The sequence below is a fragment of the Sinocyclocheilus anshuiensis genome, unplaced genomic scaffold (assembly GCF_001515605.1).
Source record: "Sinocyclocheilus anshuiensis isolate Anshui unplaced genomic scaffold, SAMN03320099.WGS_v1.1 scaffold58, whole genome shotgun sequence".
In the NCBI taxonomy this organism is placed as follows: Eukaryota; Metazoa; Chordata; class Actinopteri; order Cypriniformes; family Cyprinidae; genus Sinocyclocheilus; species Sinocyclocheilus anshuiensis.
The window spans coordinates 155,230-175,326 of NW_015547688.1; the positions used below are offsets into that span (position 1 = coordinate 155,230).

General features: G+C 40.6%; 2 protein-coding genes across 8 annotated transcripts in view; one reads left to right on the plus strand and one right to left on the minus strand.

Annotated features, from left to right (window-relative positions):
- Positions 1-814: 814 nt before the first annotated feature.
- Positions 815-15,532, plus strand: LOC107703356 (ELAV-like protein 3). Of its 7 annotated transcripts, none has more exons than XM_016505947.1 (7): positions 815-893; positions 6,625-6,841; positions 6,921-7,024; positions 9,853-10,006; positions 10,984-11,212; positions 11,657-11,695; positions 12,317-15,532. In XM_016505947.1, exons 1-7 carry the CDS (start codon positions 885-887, stop codon positions 12,663-12,665), a joined length of 1,101 nt encoding a protein of 366 aa, XP_016361433.1. In that variant the 5' UTR covers positions 815-884; the 3' UTR covers positions 12,666-15,532. The 7 variants fall into 7 exon arrangements, with proteins under 7 accessions (XP_016361433.1, XP_016361435.1, XP_016361434.1 ...); XM_016505949.1 differs by having other exon boundaries at positions 12,338-15,532; XM_016505948.1 differs by having other exon boundaries at positions 10,987-11,212.
- Positions 15,533-18,910: 3,378 nt separating this feature from the next.
- Positions 18,911-20,097, minus strand: part of LOC107703311 (glucosidase 2 subunit beta-like) — a 16,510-nt gene continuing 15,323 nt past the window's right edge. The window contains exon 17 of the mRNA XM_016505902.1: positions 18,911-19,137. The gene's annotated coding sequence lies outside the window, so the exon portion shown is untranslated. The remainder of the gene's footprint in view (positions 19,138-20,097) is intronic.

Consider the following 20,097-nt stretch of genomic DNA (forward strand, 5'->3'; position numbering starts at 1 on the left):
GAGTGCAGGTGGAGCTCTATTCACTCAGCTCTGCATGTGTGTTGGGGAGGGGGGGGCAGGAAGAAAGGGAGGGCAAAAGGAAGAGTGGAGAGATGGTGGAGGGTGGAGGGACGGGGGGCTCTCGGTGATCTCTCCTGAAGGGGATAATGGGAGAGGAGCGCATTGCAATGGCTGCCATGTAGTACCCTCCCTGCACAATTAGCCAATCAGCAGCAAGCTCTGCCAGCCAGAAGGACACATAAAAGAAGAACATTGCAGCAGAGGCACAGAAGGAGCCTGCGAGGAGCTGGGAAATACACACACAACAGCAGAACCACAACACCCTCCCCTGGACACACCCTACTGGGGATCACTGCTTCTCTTTTTTTCTGAACCATCGCCCACGCCACACGGAGAGAAATCTCTCTCTCATCATCGTCCTGAAGAAAACCCCCTTCTCCTCATTTTCACACTGCTGAGGAAACCTACAAATTTGAGAAGAAGAGCTGTGCTGCCAGGACAAATAATCAATAGAGGGAAAAACTGAGGCTTGAGTAAGGGGATGAGAGAGAGCGAGCGAGGGGTAAAGAGAAGGAGAAAGCATGGCTCCTGTCTTTTTCTGCATCTGAACCATCGCCCACGCCACACGGAGAGAAATCTCTCTCTCATCATCGTCCTGAAGAAAACCCCCTTCTCCTCATTTTCACACTGCTGAGGAAACCTACAATCGCACGGGCTGAGCTTTCCTGCCGAAGACTGTCGTTTTTCGTTTTTCTTTTTTTTTCTTTTCGTTTGGAACCTGACATTCGCCTTTCTCGAGCCACACCACGGCGTAATATCTGCAAGACAGCCTGAAGACCTGCGACTTGAAGGACCTAAATCACTAGCATCTTTGTACATCAAGAATGGTTACTGTACGTATGCCCTTTTTTTGGTCTATCTCGTGAAAAAACAATAACAGCATCACCACAAAATCAATTCTAACAGCTGAGATGTATATAATTCGATACAAAATATAGGGTATTTCAATATAAGCTAACCAAAACATGCACACAGCATTTGGTGGTCAAACATACTGGCACATCTAATCGCGGATTCCGTAAACAAGATTAACGATTAGCCCAGGGTATAAGTAATGTGATACAGGCATGCGCCAGCATCGCTACAGCCGAGCTCGCTTCGTTTTCTGAAGAGAATCAAAACAATGCTTTCTCCTGCCGCAAGAGCCACTCGTCATAAATCACGTAATACGTGAAACCCTCCGCAACATACATTTATTCCTACATCCGCTAATTAAACGCGTTCAAGCGATAATTAGCCATTATTAACAAAGAGCGCTGAGGAATTCCTCAGAAATAGCAGAGGTGCGGCGGAGGCAGGAGAAGGGCGTAAGGCGGCAGGCACATGCCTCGCTCGGAAAGGATGCTCGAGACTGAATCTCGGAGACAAAACACGATACCTCGGAGGCTGAGAGCCCATCGAGAGCAAAGGCAAAGAAAAGGGTCGAGTCACTCACCAGAGGGGGAGGGGAGATATTATGCATCCATTGGTTTGGATTGAATCAGGCAGGACAAAATTCCTAAAGCTTGCGATGCTATATAAGACACCGCGAGAGAGGAAAAGGCGAAATGTCATGCATGGAAACGGCTAAATATCACGCATTTCTTGCGATATCTTAGCGAGTTGCGTTTTTCTTCTTCCCTCACCAAAAATACATAGACACCGAGAAGGTAAATAAGCAATATGAGGGGAATACAAAGGCCTTGAGGGAAAGCGTTTTGGGCGTGTCTTCTCTAAAAGAAGACAGCGATGGCACGCGCACAGAATCACCATCTTCACGTAGATTTTCTGCGGGAAAACATAAACAGAACCGCTTATTTGAATACAAACATGTTCACGTTTAAAATGTTAAGATTCGTTAATTACGTTGAATTCTTTAGGCCTGCTCGACATGAAGCGTGCTGTCAGGTTAACCGTCTTTGTTTCTTATCAGAAAGACGTGATAATGGTACTAGATTGGCTATAATGGCGACTCGTTTTGTATTATATATATAATTGTAATAGCCCACTTTAAATATTACCTTAGGCTAAACCCTTGTCGGCTACACAACATTTTGCGTTTGAGGTTATAGAGGCCTCTAGTCTTGACAAATAAGTAACTATATATTGGTCTGCTGTGAAGGACAGCCTGACTTGTTTTATAGTGACCTCAAACAAAAGGCGATAGGAAGCGACGCGCTTCTCTTTCGCTTTAAGTCTCAATCGATGGTGTGATGAATGAATGACGGGCCCCTCGGCGTGTTGTTCCGCAGTCCTCCGTGAGCACGAGCCTCTACCGCAGTGCCAAAGCACATAAAACCGTTGAGTCAGATAACCTTCTCCAGGCGCGTACGCAATTCAAGGACAAGGACATCACAACGATACACAACACAACACAGCCGTCTGAACACGCGAGCTCCTCGTTAATCGTTCATAAAGGGGGTTGTCAATTAAAGAAAAAGACGGCGTTTAAAAAAAAAGATGTTTGACAGTATTTGTATAGCCTACTGTCAAGGCCGTTACGCACGCTATAGGATCACCATGTTGTGCAGGCCTTGTTGTGAATTTGAACGGTGATTATTTTGAACAGGTACAGTACAGAAACTGATTTTACAGCCCAAATAACCAAATTAATTGTTAAATATTACGACCACTCCATTTAAATACGGGTTTCGGGTGAGAAAAATAAAATGTCAACGAACTAGAATAGCACCAAATTCCACGAAATAGACTGGCACCATCTTTGCCTGCTTTTAAATCAAAGTTAAAACTTTTCTGTTTGATAAAGCATTTAATACTTGAAGCATTTTCTATGGTTTATTACTGTTTTTTTTATGCTGAAGTACTTTTTTTAATGGTACTCTATTACCATTTTAATTGTTTCTGTTTTTATTTGTTGTAGTTTTAGTTATTGTAAAGCACATTGGTCAGCGTGGGTTGTTTTTAATTGTGCTATATAAATAAATGGTCATAGTCATAGAATTCTATTCTATTCTAGAATAGAATAGAACAGAATATTATACAGCTGTTTTTTATATAAAGGAAAGACATGAGCTACAGCCATTTCTTCGATTACATTGTTATTTAAATGTACATTTTTAATATTTTTGCTATTATTATTATTATTATTAAATGGTCTTGTTCCTGTAGAATAGAGTAAAAGTGAAGACAGTTGCAATGCTCATTGTTCCCGGAGAGTCCCGCAGCCTCTGGCCTCGACACAAAGCGCTACTGTTTACATTAATATTCATAGTGCTGCCATGGTCTCTGTAGAGGAGGAACGGGTGGCTCTTTTGTTCGCTTGTGTCAATACATTTATTCAGCAAAAAGGAGCTCGTATTTGTGAATGCTCACAGAGCACACGCGCACTTGTCCAATCAAAGGACGAGAGGATAACGAGTTTAAACGATTCGCAAACGTGTTTATTTATAAGGACGACATGAAGAGCTTAATGCCCACTTGAAAAAACGGAGCCCGCGGCACCAAGGATATTTTGTAGGTAGTTGTCTTGAGCCACTCCCGATTTCAGCACTCTGGATAGCGACCGAACAGGAATACCAGAATACCACGAGCGCCTTTTCTTCCCGCGTTCTTTCAGAATTCTAATAATTTAAAATAGCAAATAAATTGTTTTAAAATAAAATAGCGCTATTTGGGGAAATATACGAGAGACTTGTGTATCCGCGTGATAAATCAATGATCTTTCGCGCTGCGAATTTCACGAGTGAAATGAACCCAATTCACCGATAAAAATAAACAACAAAGAAAAGGGTTTATCCGTTCAGTTTTGACTTGTGTCCTGTTGTTTTACAGCTGCCACAGTGATCCCTTAAACTGCACTGAGAGTGTGGCTAATGCCTTTTGTTTAGGGTAATCCTGTAATCTGTTACTGAAACGGCCTATTGGCAATCCAACATTCACATTTCAGTCAGGAGGCCCGTCCAGACACGTACGTTTGTGAATAAAAAATGATCAAATGAAGGTCTGCATTAGGCGTCAGAAATGTCACGAGCACAGATTCATTTTCGTTGACAGATAATGCTGGCAATCGCTACCCTGGCAGTCTGAACATGAATGTTGACATGTTACATACAGCTACAGATTAGATCAGCCTTATGCTTTATTTGTTTACCTCGCCGGATCTTGTGCGAGACTGTTTATTTTAAGAAAATGGCTCCTTCACTGCACAGGGACATTAAGGAAGTGACGTGAGCCGATAGTCTTCACAGTCAGATTGCTTTTTTTCTCTTGCTGCTTTTCAGGCCTGTGTATACATGTAAATGTATTTGAATTTATTACCATATTTTAAAATCATCTACATTTTTATTAAAGTCAGTCTCATTATGTCTCTCAAGAACAAAAAAGGTGGTAGTTAAACCAAGTGGCTTGGTTTGATCTTACATTTGTGTACTGTGACATTCAACAGGGGTAAAAATCCCTTTTGTTTGACAAGGCTTGACGGTCATTTCAGCAGACTCTAATTACAGACTCACTAAGAAGAATCTTTGCAGTCATTTATCCTTATCAGCGCACTGGTGGGAAGGTAATAGGTTTTGCGTATGAGATGCAGGGCTCTTGTTTGCGTGCGAGTCTGGGTCCTTGTGTAGGCGATGCTGATGCGGTGCATTAAATATTGAGGGAGATCTCTCCCAGAAATAGAAAAGTACAGGCTGGGACGGGAACGTCAAAGCCCGCTCGGTGGCCACGTTTTGTTTCGAAAGGCCTATTTTTAATAGCGTAGATTCAGTTGATAAGGTGTGTGATGTTTAAGCAGCGCAGTGGAAGGAACTCCAGCAGTAAGCAGTCTCTCGCCTGTCTATGTGAGTCATGTATTTTGGGATGAAGTGCTCTTCCACCTCTACCTCTGCTGTGCTGGCGCCAGTATCTGGGCTGTAAGATAGTGTACGTGTCAGTCTGCGTGGCCGAAGAGCCTGCGCGTTGTGTAACTCACTACATTCATCGCTGAGGATGGGTGGCTTGCCATAGGGAGGTTTACTTCAGTTCACAAATCACATTTGCCCTGATCCTGTCACATTGTGTCAAGACTCACTCTGTTTGTGTCAATGCATAGGCAGGGCCTGTTTGAGTAGGTTTGCATTCTAAACCCGAGATAGTTCCCAGGCTATGAAGGCTATGGGCTACTGCCCAAGCAAAAGATGCCATTTTATCGCCATTCGTGATCAAACGAACGCCCTTTTCTTGGAAATTCCTGCTGGGGTGACAGTCAGTCTTGCCTAGGTCCATGTTTGCAGAGCTTTAATAACTCGCCTCTCTGAGCTTTCTCCTTGTCAGTGTCAATTTGCCTGAGATATAAATTCCGGCTGCCCCAAAAGCTTATTTGATTAATTCAAGACAAAAAGCGATTTTAACAGAGCGCTCGTTCTCGAACATGCACACACTAAAAGTCAAGAAGCCAGCCAATAGCAACAGTCGTCAAGCTGCTGTTACCTGGGCAACCTGGGTAGAGGTAAGGCTCAAGGCAAGAATAAATCATTCCACTGAGGAGACAGAGCGTTACAGAGAGATGAGAGGAAGAGGCAATGCTGAAGGGAGAACAAAGGAACAGACTTCCCACACTACTATAAATTCACCTGTTAGTGCAAATGAATGTAAATTAAAAAAAAACCGCTTAATTAGATATCAGATACAATTTCATTTATTTCCAATTACATTCCTGGAAGGATTTCTAAAATTAATTTTAATCTAAAAAACAAAGACACTTGTGGCAGATGATGCTGCCTGTTGATCGTTGGACTTCAACAAAAAAAAAAATCACGGATGCATTGTTAATTAAGTTGGTGAGACACCCTGTTCCACCCCCAGGGGCCGTTCTGGGGAAAGAGCGCTTTCAGTCAACTAAGGGTGACTAATACATGAACATACATTACAGACGCCAATTTGTAAATTCTGGAGAGTAGCAGCCTTGGGAAAAATACCCCCCAAAAAAATCAACAAGAAAATCACAAAAGAGATAAAAACGACAGATCGCTTATGGTACGATGCAGAGCACTGACTTTGAGAACTCCAGTTGGGCATTGTGACAGAAAGGGACCGTTAAAGACTGAAGTAGCGTCTACAACCTGCATACATCTGTTCTTTGAAAATCCCCTATAGGCCAAATTAAGCATCATGCTGTGCTCCACAGCAACATGGATGAACCAAAGACCCAGACACACACACACACACACATACACACACATACACACTTTTCACATAAACAAGGTGCCATCTTCTCATCTTTATTTGTCTGAATTGCATTTTCTTAAAAGGAAATTTAAAAAAATAGTGTTAGCAAATACATTGATGTTTATCCTCTCAGAGGCGAGTGATGTAACGCTGTTTGACCCTGGATAGCATAAAGGGGGCTGGGAAAGAGTGAAAGGACTGTGACATCTGCAGGGCCAAGGGCTGAGAGTTGGAGAGAGCTGAAGTGAGGGAGGAGGTCAGAGGAGGAGGAGGGGAGGTGGGATATTGTTCTCCTCCGGCCCTCTACTACTCAGACGCATTGATTTTTAACCTCTAAACCAGGATGCCAAGCATAACGCCCCTCAAATTATGCGTTTTCACCCAACTTAAGAGTGTAATTTGTAATTTTCTCACCTGCAGATAATTAGCACCATGGAAACTCAGGTGTCCAATGGTCCGAGCGGAACCAGCCTGCCTAACGGCCCCGTCATTAGCACTAACGGTGCCGCGGACGACAGCAAAACCAACCTGATCGTCAACTACCTGCCTCAGAACATGACCCAGGAGGAGTTCAAGAGCCTTTTCGGCAGTATCGGAGAAATCGAGTCCTGCAAATTAGTCCGAGACAAGATCACAGGTGAGCACGCGATTTGGTCTCGGTGAAAATTAGCATCAAAGCATCCTTTTCCAATGCGTTCTCGTTCGTACTATTGCAGGCCAGAGTTTGGGCTACGGCTTCGTAAACTACGTGGACCCCAATGATGCCGACAAGGCCATCAACACGCTCAACGGTCTCAAACTGCAGACCAAAACCATCAAGGTAAGAGACTCATGAAGCCACGCTCTTCAATCACTCGATGGGGAGGAATAAAGCAGGGCCCAAGACAGACGTGACAGCAGGAGGGGAGGAGAATGGGAGGGGCAAGGGGAGGAATCAGTGGTGGGAACAAAAGGAGCAAAACAAAAGAGAAAGTAGAGGTCAGAAAGCAATGGGTTGTGTTCAGAGGTGATTGTGATGGAAATGTAATAAGGGAGACGCAATGTGAGGCTTGGAGGTCAACACGGAGAGCCCCATCTGCCTCCAATCTTGGCTAATTAGGGCCTTCTTTGTCCCCAATTCAGCTGGGTTTTGGGGTGGGGAAAGGTCTGCCTGGGTTTCTGAAAGCGAGAGATTAAACATTCGGTCTGCGCCACCACCTGATCACCACACATCAAAGCCGAGGCAAGAATCAGCAGTTAAGCAGCTTCCCCAGACTTAGCGTGTGTTTGCATGTGCTCATATCATGTAAATCGCATGATAGGCCAAGATGACCATCAGAGCAGTTTCATTCCCTAGTCTAATTTGAAACCGTCACGCACTGTTATTCGGTGAATAATGACTGCAGTCCATCGGCGAACATTATTGGCATAGTTATTTAAACAACACGGAGTCCGACTGCTATTGTCCTAATTGTCTTGTTTGTTCAGTGCATTCATCCGGCTTGGCCACTGTTCTCTGACATTCAACATTCGTGTGCCCACTGCCCTCAAATCCTTAAGCTGGGCAAATGTCATATTATCCATGTCAATACGACATTGTTAGAAAGGTAGAGAGCCAATAGCGAGGATGGAAGTGGGGAGGGAGGGAGGGAGACGGGGCGCAGGAGCAAAGGCTAGGAAGGAGCCGAATGCCAATGACAGGATTAGGGGCCATATGGGCTGCAGGCACCATCTGTACTGTGGGAGAGACAGGGAGAGGGTTAATTATGGGGCAGCATCCCATCCCTCCAATACATCTCCCCCCTCCAGTCTCTGCTGTACACTCACCCACTCACTGCACAATTACACCCCTACCTCAACAATACCGCTGCTTAGTCATACTGGCCTGCAAGACGCAAACACACATATGGTGGAAAAACACATCATTCTGCCAAGGTCTGATGGCGAAACATGCAATAACTTGGTTGGGCATCGTAAAATGGCTTGAACACATTTAAAATAGACTCCTGTTTATGATAAAAACAAGTTTACTTGCTTAACTTTTTTTGTTGTTGCTGCTGTAATCGCTTACATAAAGGTCATCAGATTCAAATATGCCAATGTGTGTTGAAAAAAAATGAAATGAAATACTTTGTTATAGAGCCCATTATTAAAGAAAAAGGTTACAGACAGAAATAAATGTTTTCTTCCCGATTTAGAATTTATATAAATTCTAAATGATATATGTAAAAATGAGTAAAAAGCTATAGGGTGCTATAAAAGTTTAGAAAAATAATAAAAAAGTACATATGCAGTTTAAATTTAATTAAATTATATATTAGTAAATAAGTAAAAAAGGTCCATTGGTAAAAAGACTATATATATGGCAATATAAATAAATAATTATAAAATGTATATATTATATTATATTAGTATTAGGGGAAAGGCTATATGGTACTATAAATGTTTAGAAAGACAATAAAAAGTACATATTATTATATTATATTATATTATATTAAAGTTTATTAAATTCTATATAAAAAGTATATTAGTGAATAAGTAAAAAAGAGCATTTGTAAAAAGACTAAGTATATATTAAATATGCAATATAAAGGTAAATCAATTATATATATAAAAAAAAATACTAATTTAGGTTCTAAACAAAACATGTCCATATATAAATGAGAAGTATTAGTTGTATGTGTAATACTGTTGAATAGAAACGATCGTACAGGAATAATCCAGAGTTTTGGTAAAGTGAGGGTGCCACGTTTCCATTAGCATTAATTGGTATTGTGCTTTGTATTTGATTTGCTTTTGTTTTTTTTCATGTGGTATTTTGTGAGGACGTGTGTTGGGGAGTTGTCAGAGATGCTGGACATCTTGTAATCTGTTTACTTGGTTCGCCGGTTGCCAGAGGAGCAGTTTCCCCTTGAGAGAGAAGACAAAGGAGAGATGGAGGAGAAGGAGGGGGCCAATCTCTTTATCTCAAAAAAACACATGCGCACACACTGACACCATCAATCAAAGTCAGCCCCTTTCAACTAGAAACTCATAAATATACATATTTTATGAGAAAAATCTGTTCGCATCTCAAATACGACCAAGGTGGCTCAGTGGGGGTGTTTTAGGAAATATAGAAGGGAATATAAAAATGAGATGAATATTTGAACGTCAAAACAAAAGCCTAATTGGACTTGATATTACATGACACGTCCCAAAGCGGAACAGGTTCTAAATGCTGCTGTCTTGTGGAAAATCACCCGCTAGAATAACAGCCCATGATATCAAATTTTCCTCACGACTCCCTGAGGGAGCTGGTCTCAAATCAGCGCAGGGGGTGTCGATGCGTATGGGGGGGGAAGTGTGAATGTGAGAGTGGGTTCGTGTTTCTGCTGTCAGGAGCACAGTGAAGCTGAAGTAGCGTTTAATAAGGGAACCAGGTTTGGTTGGAGTGAAGTGCACGTAAGAGACGTGGATTTCAAGGAAGGAGGGATGAGAGAGAGTGGGCGGATGTCTCGCCTTTGAGCGTGGCAGTGCTGTGACATATCTGCTTCGACTACACTTGAAAGTTTGCACTGCTGGGAGTTTTAAGACTGTCACAGCTGTCTTGATGCATGTTTCTTAATATTTCTATTAAAAGAAATCCTAAACTGCAGCTCCTTGTTGTGTTGTGTGTGTGCGATGTAGGTGTCCTATGCCAGACCAAGCTCAGCTTCCATACGCGATGCCAACCTGTACGTGAGCGGCCTGCCCAAAACCATGAGTCAGAAAGACATGGAGCAGTTGTTTTCCCAGTATGGAAGGATCATCACCTCACGCATCCTGGTAGACCAGGTCACAGGTAAACGTTACCTCACTTCCACAAACAGCCTAGGCACCCTGGGGGAGGATTACAAATCTAATTAAAGCTCTGGATGTGATGCAAAAAATAAGCTATATGCTCCCCCACAGTCAACATGAAATAAAAATTGACCCCATTTTTACATATCCAATGCACATTCCTGGCAGTGTTATTTTGGTAATATTTTGAATTAATTTTAGTAATAATTTAGGTATGTTTAAACATGACTAGTTTTTATTCATTTTAGTTTTAGTTATTTTAGTATGTTAAGATAAACCAAATGAAAATGATAAATGTTTGGCAACTAGCTGAAATAAAAGTTTTAATATTTTTATTGTTTATTTTATTTCAAGTAACATTTTTTAATCTTTTAGTTTTAGTAAACTATAATAATCCTGATTCCTGATCTTACTGTCAAATAAAAAACAAAGACTGAAGTGACCCCAAGTGCTACACAGTTGCACATAAATAAATGAATGAATAAATAAATAAATAAACAAACTTTATGAGAAAAACCACAAATCCTTTGGGTATAAAAGGATTGAATGAATAAAAAATGTAAAACAGTACAACCTCACAGAAAATGTCAAACTAAAGAATAAAGACGTCTATTGAAATATACAATTATGCATTATTCATCTGTACAACGTTTTAATAAAAAAAAAAAAATCTAAATCAAAAACCATTTATCCTTTTCATTGATATTAACATAGTGTTAATCAAAAGCCAACTTCCCAATACATAAAATCAAATCCCACCCATTTTTTTTCTCATCAAATTTCCTGCATCACTGAGAAATACGTCACAGTATGGAAATTAAATGGTTTGCACTGAATATGGTTATTTTTAAAGTAGAAAAAGTAGATCATAAAGTACTAAAGTAAACAGTCTGGTTTAACCCTGTGACCACATGACTCAACTTATCTGTCATTGATTCGATTGACGGTGCTAACATTTGCCTCGCTTTCTGTCCGGAGCAGGTATATCGCGCGGAGTAGGATTCATTCGGTTCGATAAGAGAAACGAGGCCGAGGAGGCCATCAAAGGCCTGAATGGTCAAAAGCCGCTGGGCGCCGCCGAGCCCATCACCGTGAAGTTCGCCAACAACCCCAGTCAGAAGACGGGACAGGCCCTGCTTACCCAGCTTTACCAGACAGCTGCTCGCCGCTTCACCGGCCCTCTGCACCACCAGACTCAGCGCTTCAGGTACCGCTCCCACCTGCAGCTCACACCCCTAACGTTACCGCTCCCTACTCTTCTTCTGCCGGTTTTCCTTTAAACCGCAGCGCGTTCATGCCATCAGGGGGATTTTTTCGACAAATCACAACGGGCCCAACTGAGGCAGTGCTTAATTTTAAAAGAACTGCCCTGCTTAGAGATAAAACACTGCATGTCAATCATTCACATCATGGATGCATTCACAAGCATTCATCGCAGTACTCTCAATCCATCGCCTGAGGGCTCAGCCTCTGAGTCTGTAAGCACTGCGTCAGCACGACGGGCGAGCCACCGCCTGCTGACTGGTGGATGCGGTGCCCAGTAAAGCGCTCCCCCTGGTGGCTGAAGTGGCTGCATGAAAACGCTTGTCTCTGGTTGTTGGATCTTGCAACTAATATCTTCACCTCCGTCACTCTCCCTCTTGCATTGCAGACTCGACAATTTACTAAACGCCAGCTACGGAGTCAAGAGGTAATTTCCACAAAAAAAGGTGTCCTTTCAAAAGCATCCATGCCTAAACAAGCTCAAACAAAGTGCCCGGAATATCACCTGCTGACTTAAGCATTACCATTAGAGATTTGATTTGATAAACCACCGTTTCAGTAGACTAGATTGACATAGCTGATATCACAACAGGACATTCTGGCATGGCTTTGTTGAACCTTTTTGTTCTTTTGGTTGATTCCTTGATTGAACTGATTTGTATGTATTGAACTAACATTATTATTATTTTTTTTCAGTTTTGGTTGCTTTAATGTATTTTTTTCCACCAGCATGGACATACAAGATTCCGTTTGCGTCTCCTCTGTTCGTTCCAATTTTCAGTTGATTTGTTTCTGATTTGCCTTCATCCCTTTCTAGGTTTCTGTTTTGCTAAGTATATCGTGATTTTGTTACATTGTGAATTCTGTGTCCTAACAGGGACTAGAGTTTGGTTTGGTCAACATAGTTAATAATACAATAGCTGCCCATTTTCTTACCTACTTAAGGCTGTGGAGAGCGAGTGTCCGGTCCTCAAAGAGACAAAAGTGGCAGGAACATGTGGTAATGAGAAGCGCGCTGTGCTGAACTTCAGAATGACACCCATGGTAGCTCTCCTTCTTTCCTCCCCAGATTCTCCCCCATAACCATTGACAGCATGACCAGTCTAGCCGGCGTCAACCTGACCGGGCCCACCGGAGCCGGCTGGTGCATCTTCGTCTACAACCTGTCCCCGGAAGCCGACGAAAGCGTCCTGTGGCAGCTCTTCGGGCCATTCGGCGCTGTCACAAACGTCAAGGTCATCCGTGACTTCACCACCAACAAATGTAAGGGCTTTGGCTTTGTCACCATGACCAACTACGACGAGGCAGCCATGGCTATCGCCAGCCTCAACGGCTACCGCCTGGGCGACCGCGTGCTGCAGGTCTCTTTCAAGACCAGCAAGCAGCACAAGGCTTGAAGGAAGGCCTAGTCACTACTGCTCTTTAACATGCAGGGGGAGCTACTGAGCTCCCTGTACATTCACTCTACATGGGCCTGGACTGAGTCTCTCTCTAACACACATTTGACACACACACATACACACACACGTTTAGTTGTTTCAAACAAAAATACACAAGTAGAGTTGTTTTTCTTTTCTCTTTACACAACATGTTAGTCCTTCCCAACATTTGCCTGTATTGAATTAGCAGAGTTGTGAGGCGGGGCTGGGCTGGGGAAATCCACGAGGAGGGACAGTCTTATGAATGTGACAGAGAATGTCTGCAGAGATTTAATTTAATTCAGGCAAAGTAAGAGAACTGGTCAACGAACGAACGGAAAAAAAAGTCAATCGAATATGTGCAATTTACCCGAAATCTTGCCCCAGTAACTCTCCTGTCTGGCTTCAGAGGATGTAGTCACTTTTTTACACTTGGGCATTTTGAATCAGTGATTTTTTAGAGAAAATGATTAAAACAGTGTTCTCTTATATATATTATGATATAACTATATATTCAACATTTAAGGTGGTTTTAATAGCCAAATATGTAAGCATTTTCTAGAACTTTGATTACGGTTTCCTGGCTCTACATTAGGTTGCAACCTTGCCTTATGGCACCACACACACCTTACTCGAGGTCCAACCCAACAGCCACTGAACAAACTGTGTGGATGGTAGTCACAAATCGAGAGGTCACCCGGGGGTCATCACAATCACCTCAGCACACCGAAAGACAACGTTCATCACAGAGACACACACATACACGCACAGGCACACACGCACCTCCGCTGGAGGGCATAGCGAAACATCACAAAACATGGCGACCTAGAATCTCCTCGTATCTTTCCACTCTGAGTTTTAGAGTTAGAATTTAGAATCAATTCCACCACATGCAGTTGTTTGTGTAACTAGGGGCATTTCGACAGTGTTCCCATGGCGATGGCATTTGGAATTCTTTTGAAAGTCTTTCAAACCAATTACGAAGGCCGACTGCGGAATCCAGAACCATATTAGATCATTTTAAACAGGTTTGAATGGCTCGGGAGTAGGAAAGGCTGTGTGTCAGCTCTTTGAGCAAAAGAGTGAGCTGTTATGAAGGTCAGAGGCCACTGGGATTGGTCGTCCTTGGTCTTCATCATTTCTCAGACACATTTAACTCCATTCACTAAACAGAATCGCATTATAATTCGCTTTCCCGAACCGGTTTTAGCAGCCCCTGCGTATCTAAACGGCTACATATCAAATCCAATTTAGTGTCCTCAAGACCCTTTAAAGCAAGTCGCAGCCACATGAGCTGCACACAAAATCTCATAACTGAAAAATTCCCTAGATACATTAAAGACAATGCCCAAGCTGTCCACAGCCCTGCGATAAAACAAACAAAACTGTTCCATGAGGATTGACATTGCTGTAAAATCGCAAAACTTCACATTATATGAAGAAAAGAACTGAAAGATGTAAATGTGTGTTCAAATCAAGTGACATTTTGCTTTTCTAAATAACGCTGTGTTAGCCAAAGAGGACAATGATCTCTTTGAAAGGATTACATTAGAGATTAATATATTTTTATATCGACGAAGAAAAAAAACACAAGACCTTGTGCAACATTTTTACAGATTCTTAAATCGTGGAAATCTTTGGACACACCGCATGGCTTTTATTTTCAGAGTTTTCAACTTTGGGAGAGAGGGCCAGTCTGCGGTGTTAGGGAGGGGATCGGAGGGTTGGGGACTAAGACTTACATGCAGTGAAACCATTTCATTTTCAAAAATACACAAAAAAAAATAGAAACATACGAAACATTTAAAAAAAGAATCAGCAGACAGGTACATGTATGCATTACACAGGAAAGCGACGTTACGGTTTCTCTAAAGTGTTGAAAAAAATCAAGCGTTGTTTCAATGACGGTGCAGTGATGCTCGAAACGGCGTCACATCGAACACCCAGAGCATCTCATCTTGTATCGGCAAAAACAAAAAAGAAGAATCACCTTAACGCTTCAGCATGTTCGGTGCACCAAAAAAGTAAAAATAAATTGACAATGTAATGTAGCTGCACTTATTAATGTAATCAATTCTCACACAATAATCCATAGTGGATTATATTCACCAGTATGTCAACGCAACAAGCAAATGTCTATCATTGTGCTGTCTAGATTTGTTTGTTTTTATTTAATTTCTGCTCCACATATCTCCTGTATTCCACCATCATATCGTCAACACCTAATTTTGCTCCTTTGCACAAGCACTAACCAACCAAGGGATCTTAGCTTTGTCACTGATGAAGGGAAAAAGGTCAGTCCGAAACATTTAGCAAGAGTGTGACACACGTACACTTAGACGCACACACACACACACACACACACACACACACACACACACACACACACACACAACACATATCAGAGTGTCTCTAGGCCCTCCACAGCATTCCCATTGTATCAAAACTGTGATACATCTTGAAGTAACCCCCTCAGCTTGCGCCACATTAACAAAGCAACACGTTTTTCTTTCGCTAACGCATCTCATCCTGGAACTCATCGGTAGTGTGCCCTAGAGGGGACAAAAATCCTAGACGTAAAGATTGGTCCGCCCTCTAAAATGAGCGATGGGGTAGATACAGTGGCCATAGGGAGGTTTTAGCGTCGTCCCTCTGGCCGAGTGTCCCAACGAACACTTTAGCTACACCGCTCCCCCATCCCCTCAGAGCCAAGGACAATGGCAGGAAACAAACATGCTGCACCGCTTGAGCAACTACAATAATAATCATTAAAAAAAAAAAGAAAAAAAAAAACTTTCCTATGGAACAGTAAGTGCAATGTGCTTCGTTTTTATATTGACTGAGAACAAAAGATATATATATTTTTTAAAAAAGAAATTAAACGTCACACTGAAATGGTTTGCAGAATAGTGAAAGGATCAAATGTAACGAACAACAACAAAATGAAAAAAAAGTGTTAACTAACAGATTCATTAGAAGAATCAAACAAGCACCAAGAGCTCTGGTCTCTAAAAATGTCCATTATCCCTTCCTCCACCCCCTTATTAGTGCTCTGACCATGCAAGCTAAAACAAACAGCCATCTATGGTACCGAAAAGAGCAAATCTAAAAGACCGTGAATGGAATACTGTCTAAAATATCATCGGTTTTAGCCCATGTTGATTTCAGAGTATAATTTTTCCTGTAATTTATTGATTTATTTTACATATCAGAATCACACGTTAACTTAGTGTATTTGTGTTGTTGATGTTGCCATAGAGGACACACGTGGGTCGAATATTTCGTTTCGGTTCCTTTTATTGGGTATGGTTTCTTATATTTGTTTCCATTATTTATAATTAGTTGCTGTTCTTACAGTGTATGCAGGTTTTAGAATTAGTTAGAATTATTTCCTTTCAATCAAAATGTGTTTAATTGTGTTTGTAAAAGTCTGTGGTAGCTTTTGTTGCAACATAAATAATTTAAACTGAAAAAAAAAAAATCAATATAGCGCCAATGAACTTGTATTATTTGGGCGACTTTAAGCTTGTAGTTTTAACTTATTGTTAACTTAAAAACTATTTATTATCATTATTATGATTATTATTATTGCCTCGTATGAAAGTATGTTTTGTGTATATTTATGGTTTATTTCATTATATTTGCAAGTTTAAATACTTTTCATTTTGCCAAAATGTGGTTACACCTTTTTGTTTTTCTTTAAAGGGAACAAATAGATAAAAAAAAAAAATACATTAAAAAAAAAAAAAAAAACAGAAAAAAAAACTGCTTTAGAATTAATTTGGAAAAGTTCTCCATAGGCAAAGAATGCACTGCTATATTAAACTAATTGAAGTGTATAAACATACATGCTGTGTGCTAGATGTTATGCCTTTAATGCCTGTGTTTTGTTTGTCTTGTTAAATGAAAACCTTTTGATTATTTAATCTAATCACAGTCTTGTTTTTCCAGCCACGTTCAGAACCCCATAGTGAGTCAGGGCCCGGGGCGAGGCCTGGGGGGGCGGGGCGAGGCGCGGTCCGGACCAGCAGCCAGGCCTTAGGCTCAGCGTCCCTCGCCAAAAACCTCTCACCCGCTGTCATACAGCCGTCAAACCGACCGAGAGAGCGGTCTAGAAAATAAAAGAGTCAGTGGGAGGGCTAGAGCGCAACGTTTAGCAGACGTGGGCGAAGAAAGCGCAGCGGGGGAGACGGGCCAGGCGAGGCGCTGAGCTAGATAAAGGGGTCAGTGGTCACTCTGTTTCTCAACCAGTTGTATTTTGTGTCAGTTAATTTAGGAGGGACACAGAGTTACTTAGCAACGTTCTTCTGAAACCATTTTCCAGGAATAACAGAACAATAACCGAATAAAACAAACGAACAATAATGATAATAAAAAAAAGATCAAAAGCAGAACTCCTGATCTCAGTGTCTGTGTGTCACGAAGAAAAATCTCATACTTCCAAACATAAACAAACAAAGACAAACACATAACAAAGGGGGAAAAAAAGAATAAACCTTTCAGTTTAGTTTAGGATATTTATTACTGGGATTTCAGCTGAAGACGCTTGAGGACTTTTTCATGGAATTGTTTAATTATTTGTACTTTACATGCCAGAAAAAATAAAAGATATGAATCTCGGTGTTTTCTTTGTGCCTGCTTTTTTTTTTTTTTGAGGGGAATTGAGGGGTTTTGTAGGTGTACATCACATGCTGCTGCTGCACTCATTCGGGACAAAATGAAATTCTTCATCTGATTTGAACTTGGTCAGTAAAGTTAGCAAACAGCTTGATATTTAACAGGTTTACAACTTCAGTAAACAACAGGTAATGCTGAAGTTCATAGTCTAGTGTGTAACACATTAACCTGTTAGTCAGCTAGCCAATGACAATTTAGGTTGTCCACTTCCTACACTAAACGTGTACTTATGCACTACTCTAAGCTATTTTGTAGCATACATAGTGTCAGCAGTGTGTTCACACCGAACAGTCCAAAAAGAAAAAGTGCACTTCAAATAACCAGATAATGCACTTAATTAACTGTTGCACTCGTCCTTATGTAGCTCAGGGGAAGGGGCTATTAAACTCTGATACTGGATGAAAAAGAACTTCAGAAAATTCATACACTACACAGTAGACTAAATAGTACATAGTATAAGTGCATACTGAACAGTGCTGGGTAGATTACTTACAAAAGGTAGTCCATTACTGATTCCAAATTACATGACAAATATTGTAGTTAGTAACGTAATCCATTACATTACACATTTCAGGTAATATAATCAGACTACTTTTGACCTAACTCGTTTATCACATTGATTTAAACAGGATAATCTTGTACCATACGGACATAAAAATACAAAGAGAAAAAAATCATTCCATTCATCATTATTAATATGAAGCTAAAATAAAGCATTTTAAAATAACAATAATCAAAATAAAACACTAAAAAATATGAAATATTTTATGTTTTTTAATAATGTGTTACTTAATTATTAATTTAAAATATCAGTGGGTGCTTCAAGTAAATATACGTATTAGTTGAAAGAGGTTCAGCTACTAAAAAAAGTTAAGAGCATTCCTGCATTACATGTAAATAAGAAATAACAAGTTTGTGCATTTAACGTGTTTGAAAGACAAAAGCCTTCCAAAGACATTGTAATATTTAGTTAAATAACCGATTGAGTGGTAATTCAAACAAACACTAATGTGTCCATCAGTAGTTGAACTTAAGAAGTAAACACTTGGTATGATTTTTGTACATCTAGTGCTCAAATGCTGTGTGGCCTCTCAATGTTTTGTGTATTTACAGGTGCATCTCAATAAATTAGAATGTCATGGAAAAGTTCAGCTTTCTGAATGTATACAAGCGGGCTATTTTATGAATGAATGAATGATTGAATAAATGATTTATTGCTATTGTGTGAATAATATGTAATCATGGAATAATCATCACTGTAGTTTGACTACGAGTATTTTAAAATGTAATATAATCTAATTACAAGTACTTAATTTTTGGAACCTGATTATGTAATCCAGATTACTTGTAATCAGTTACTACCCAGCACTGACACTGAATCAGTATCATTTAGGACAACTAAGGTCTTTTTTCAACAAGCCACAACAATTTTTGAAATATGAAGTTGAATTTATTTAAACTGTGCTTAACTGTCAGTTTTTCTTATGTGGCCAAAGGGAAAGGGCTATCAGACTCTAATGTGTTCATATACTAGACAGTAGAGTACATTTTTGAACCAGTCACAAATTTTTTTTTGTTGAATTTATTTCAAAATTATCCATGGAATGTAAAGAGATCAGATTCTACGCCTGTAAAAACAAAACAAAACATTACAGTTTACCAAACTTAATGTTCTCCCAACTTCCAACCTCATTTAGCTGATTCAAAACTAATGGAAGAGGTTCTTAAACAGCCTGAACAGGAAATGAAGTTAATGTTCCCACAGAGCAACAACCTACTGACCAGGAGGGGGGGGGGAGTTAATATTGATTTGTCACCACACACAAACATTTAATGTATTCTGAAGAACATAATGCACAATTAACTGCACTTTAGGGTCATGAATTGATGATAATGCACAGTGTACATCAGTATAGATGGAAAAGCTGATTTCAGGAAATTTGTAAGTTAGGCTTATCGTAAACTGAATAAAGTCAGTCAAAGATGTTTAAGAACAATTACAGACAAAACAAGATATTTTGTATATAATACTTGAGATATGCACACTTGTTCCAGACAGCTAAAGGTTTTCCAAATTTGATCTTAAAGGGGTCATATGATGCGATTTCAATTTTTCCTTTCTCTTTGGAGTGTTACAAGCTCTTGCTGCATAAAGAAGATCTGTAAAGTTGCAAAGACTAAAGTCTCAAATCCAAAGAGATATTCTTTATAAAAGTTAAGACTCGTCCACGCCCTCCTAAAACGCCTCGTTTAAACATGCCCCCGCATGTCTATGTCACGATGTGGGAAGATTTGCATAACACCACCCAAATGTTCACGCAAAGAAAGAAGGCGTAACTTTATTGTTGCTGCCACCGCCACCGCCATGTCGTGAAGATGTTGTGTATTTCGTTGTGAAAGCGAAACTACTTTGTTTGGCCTTCCAAAAGAGGACACGACTAGAAATCAGTGTTTAAGTTGTATTTACAACACTGTTCCAGAACAGTTCAACCCAAATAGTCAGATGTGAGCAGCTCATTTTATGGAGGACTGTTTCCTGATCCTGGGAGAGTAGACTACAATGCCGGCTGTTCTGACTCACACACTGCAAGTACGTTTTCATATTTAAAGGATTTGCCACTGATGATTCAAACACGAGTTTTGAGCAGTGTAGAGTAGGGCTTGTTGTTTGTCCTTTCTCCGATCACAAATGCAGACATGGTTTTATGTTTACGCAGCGCGATACGCAACGCAA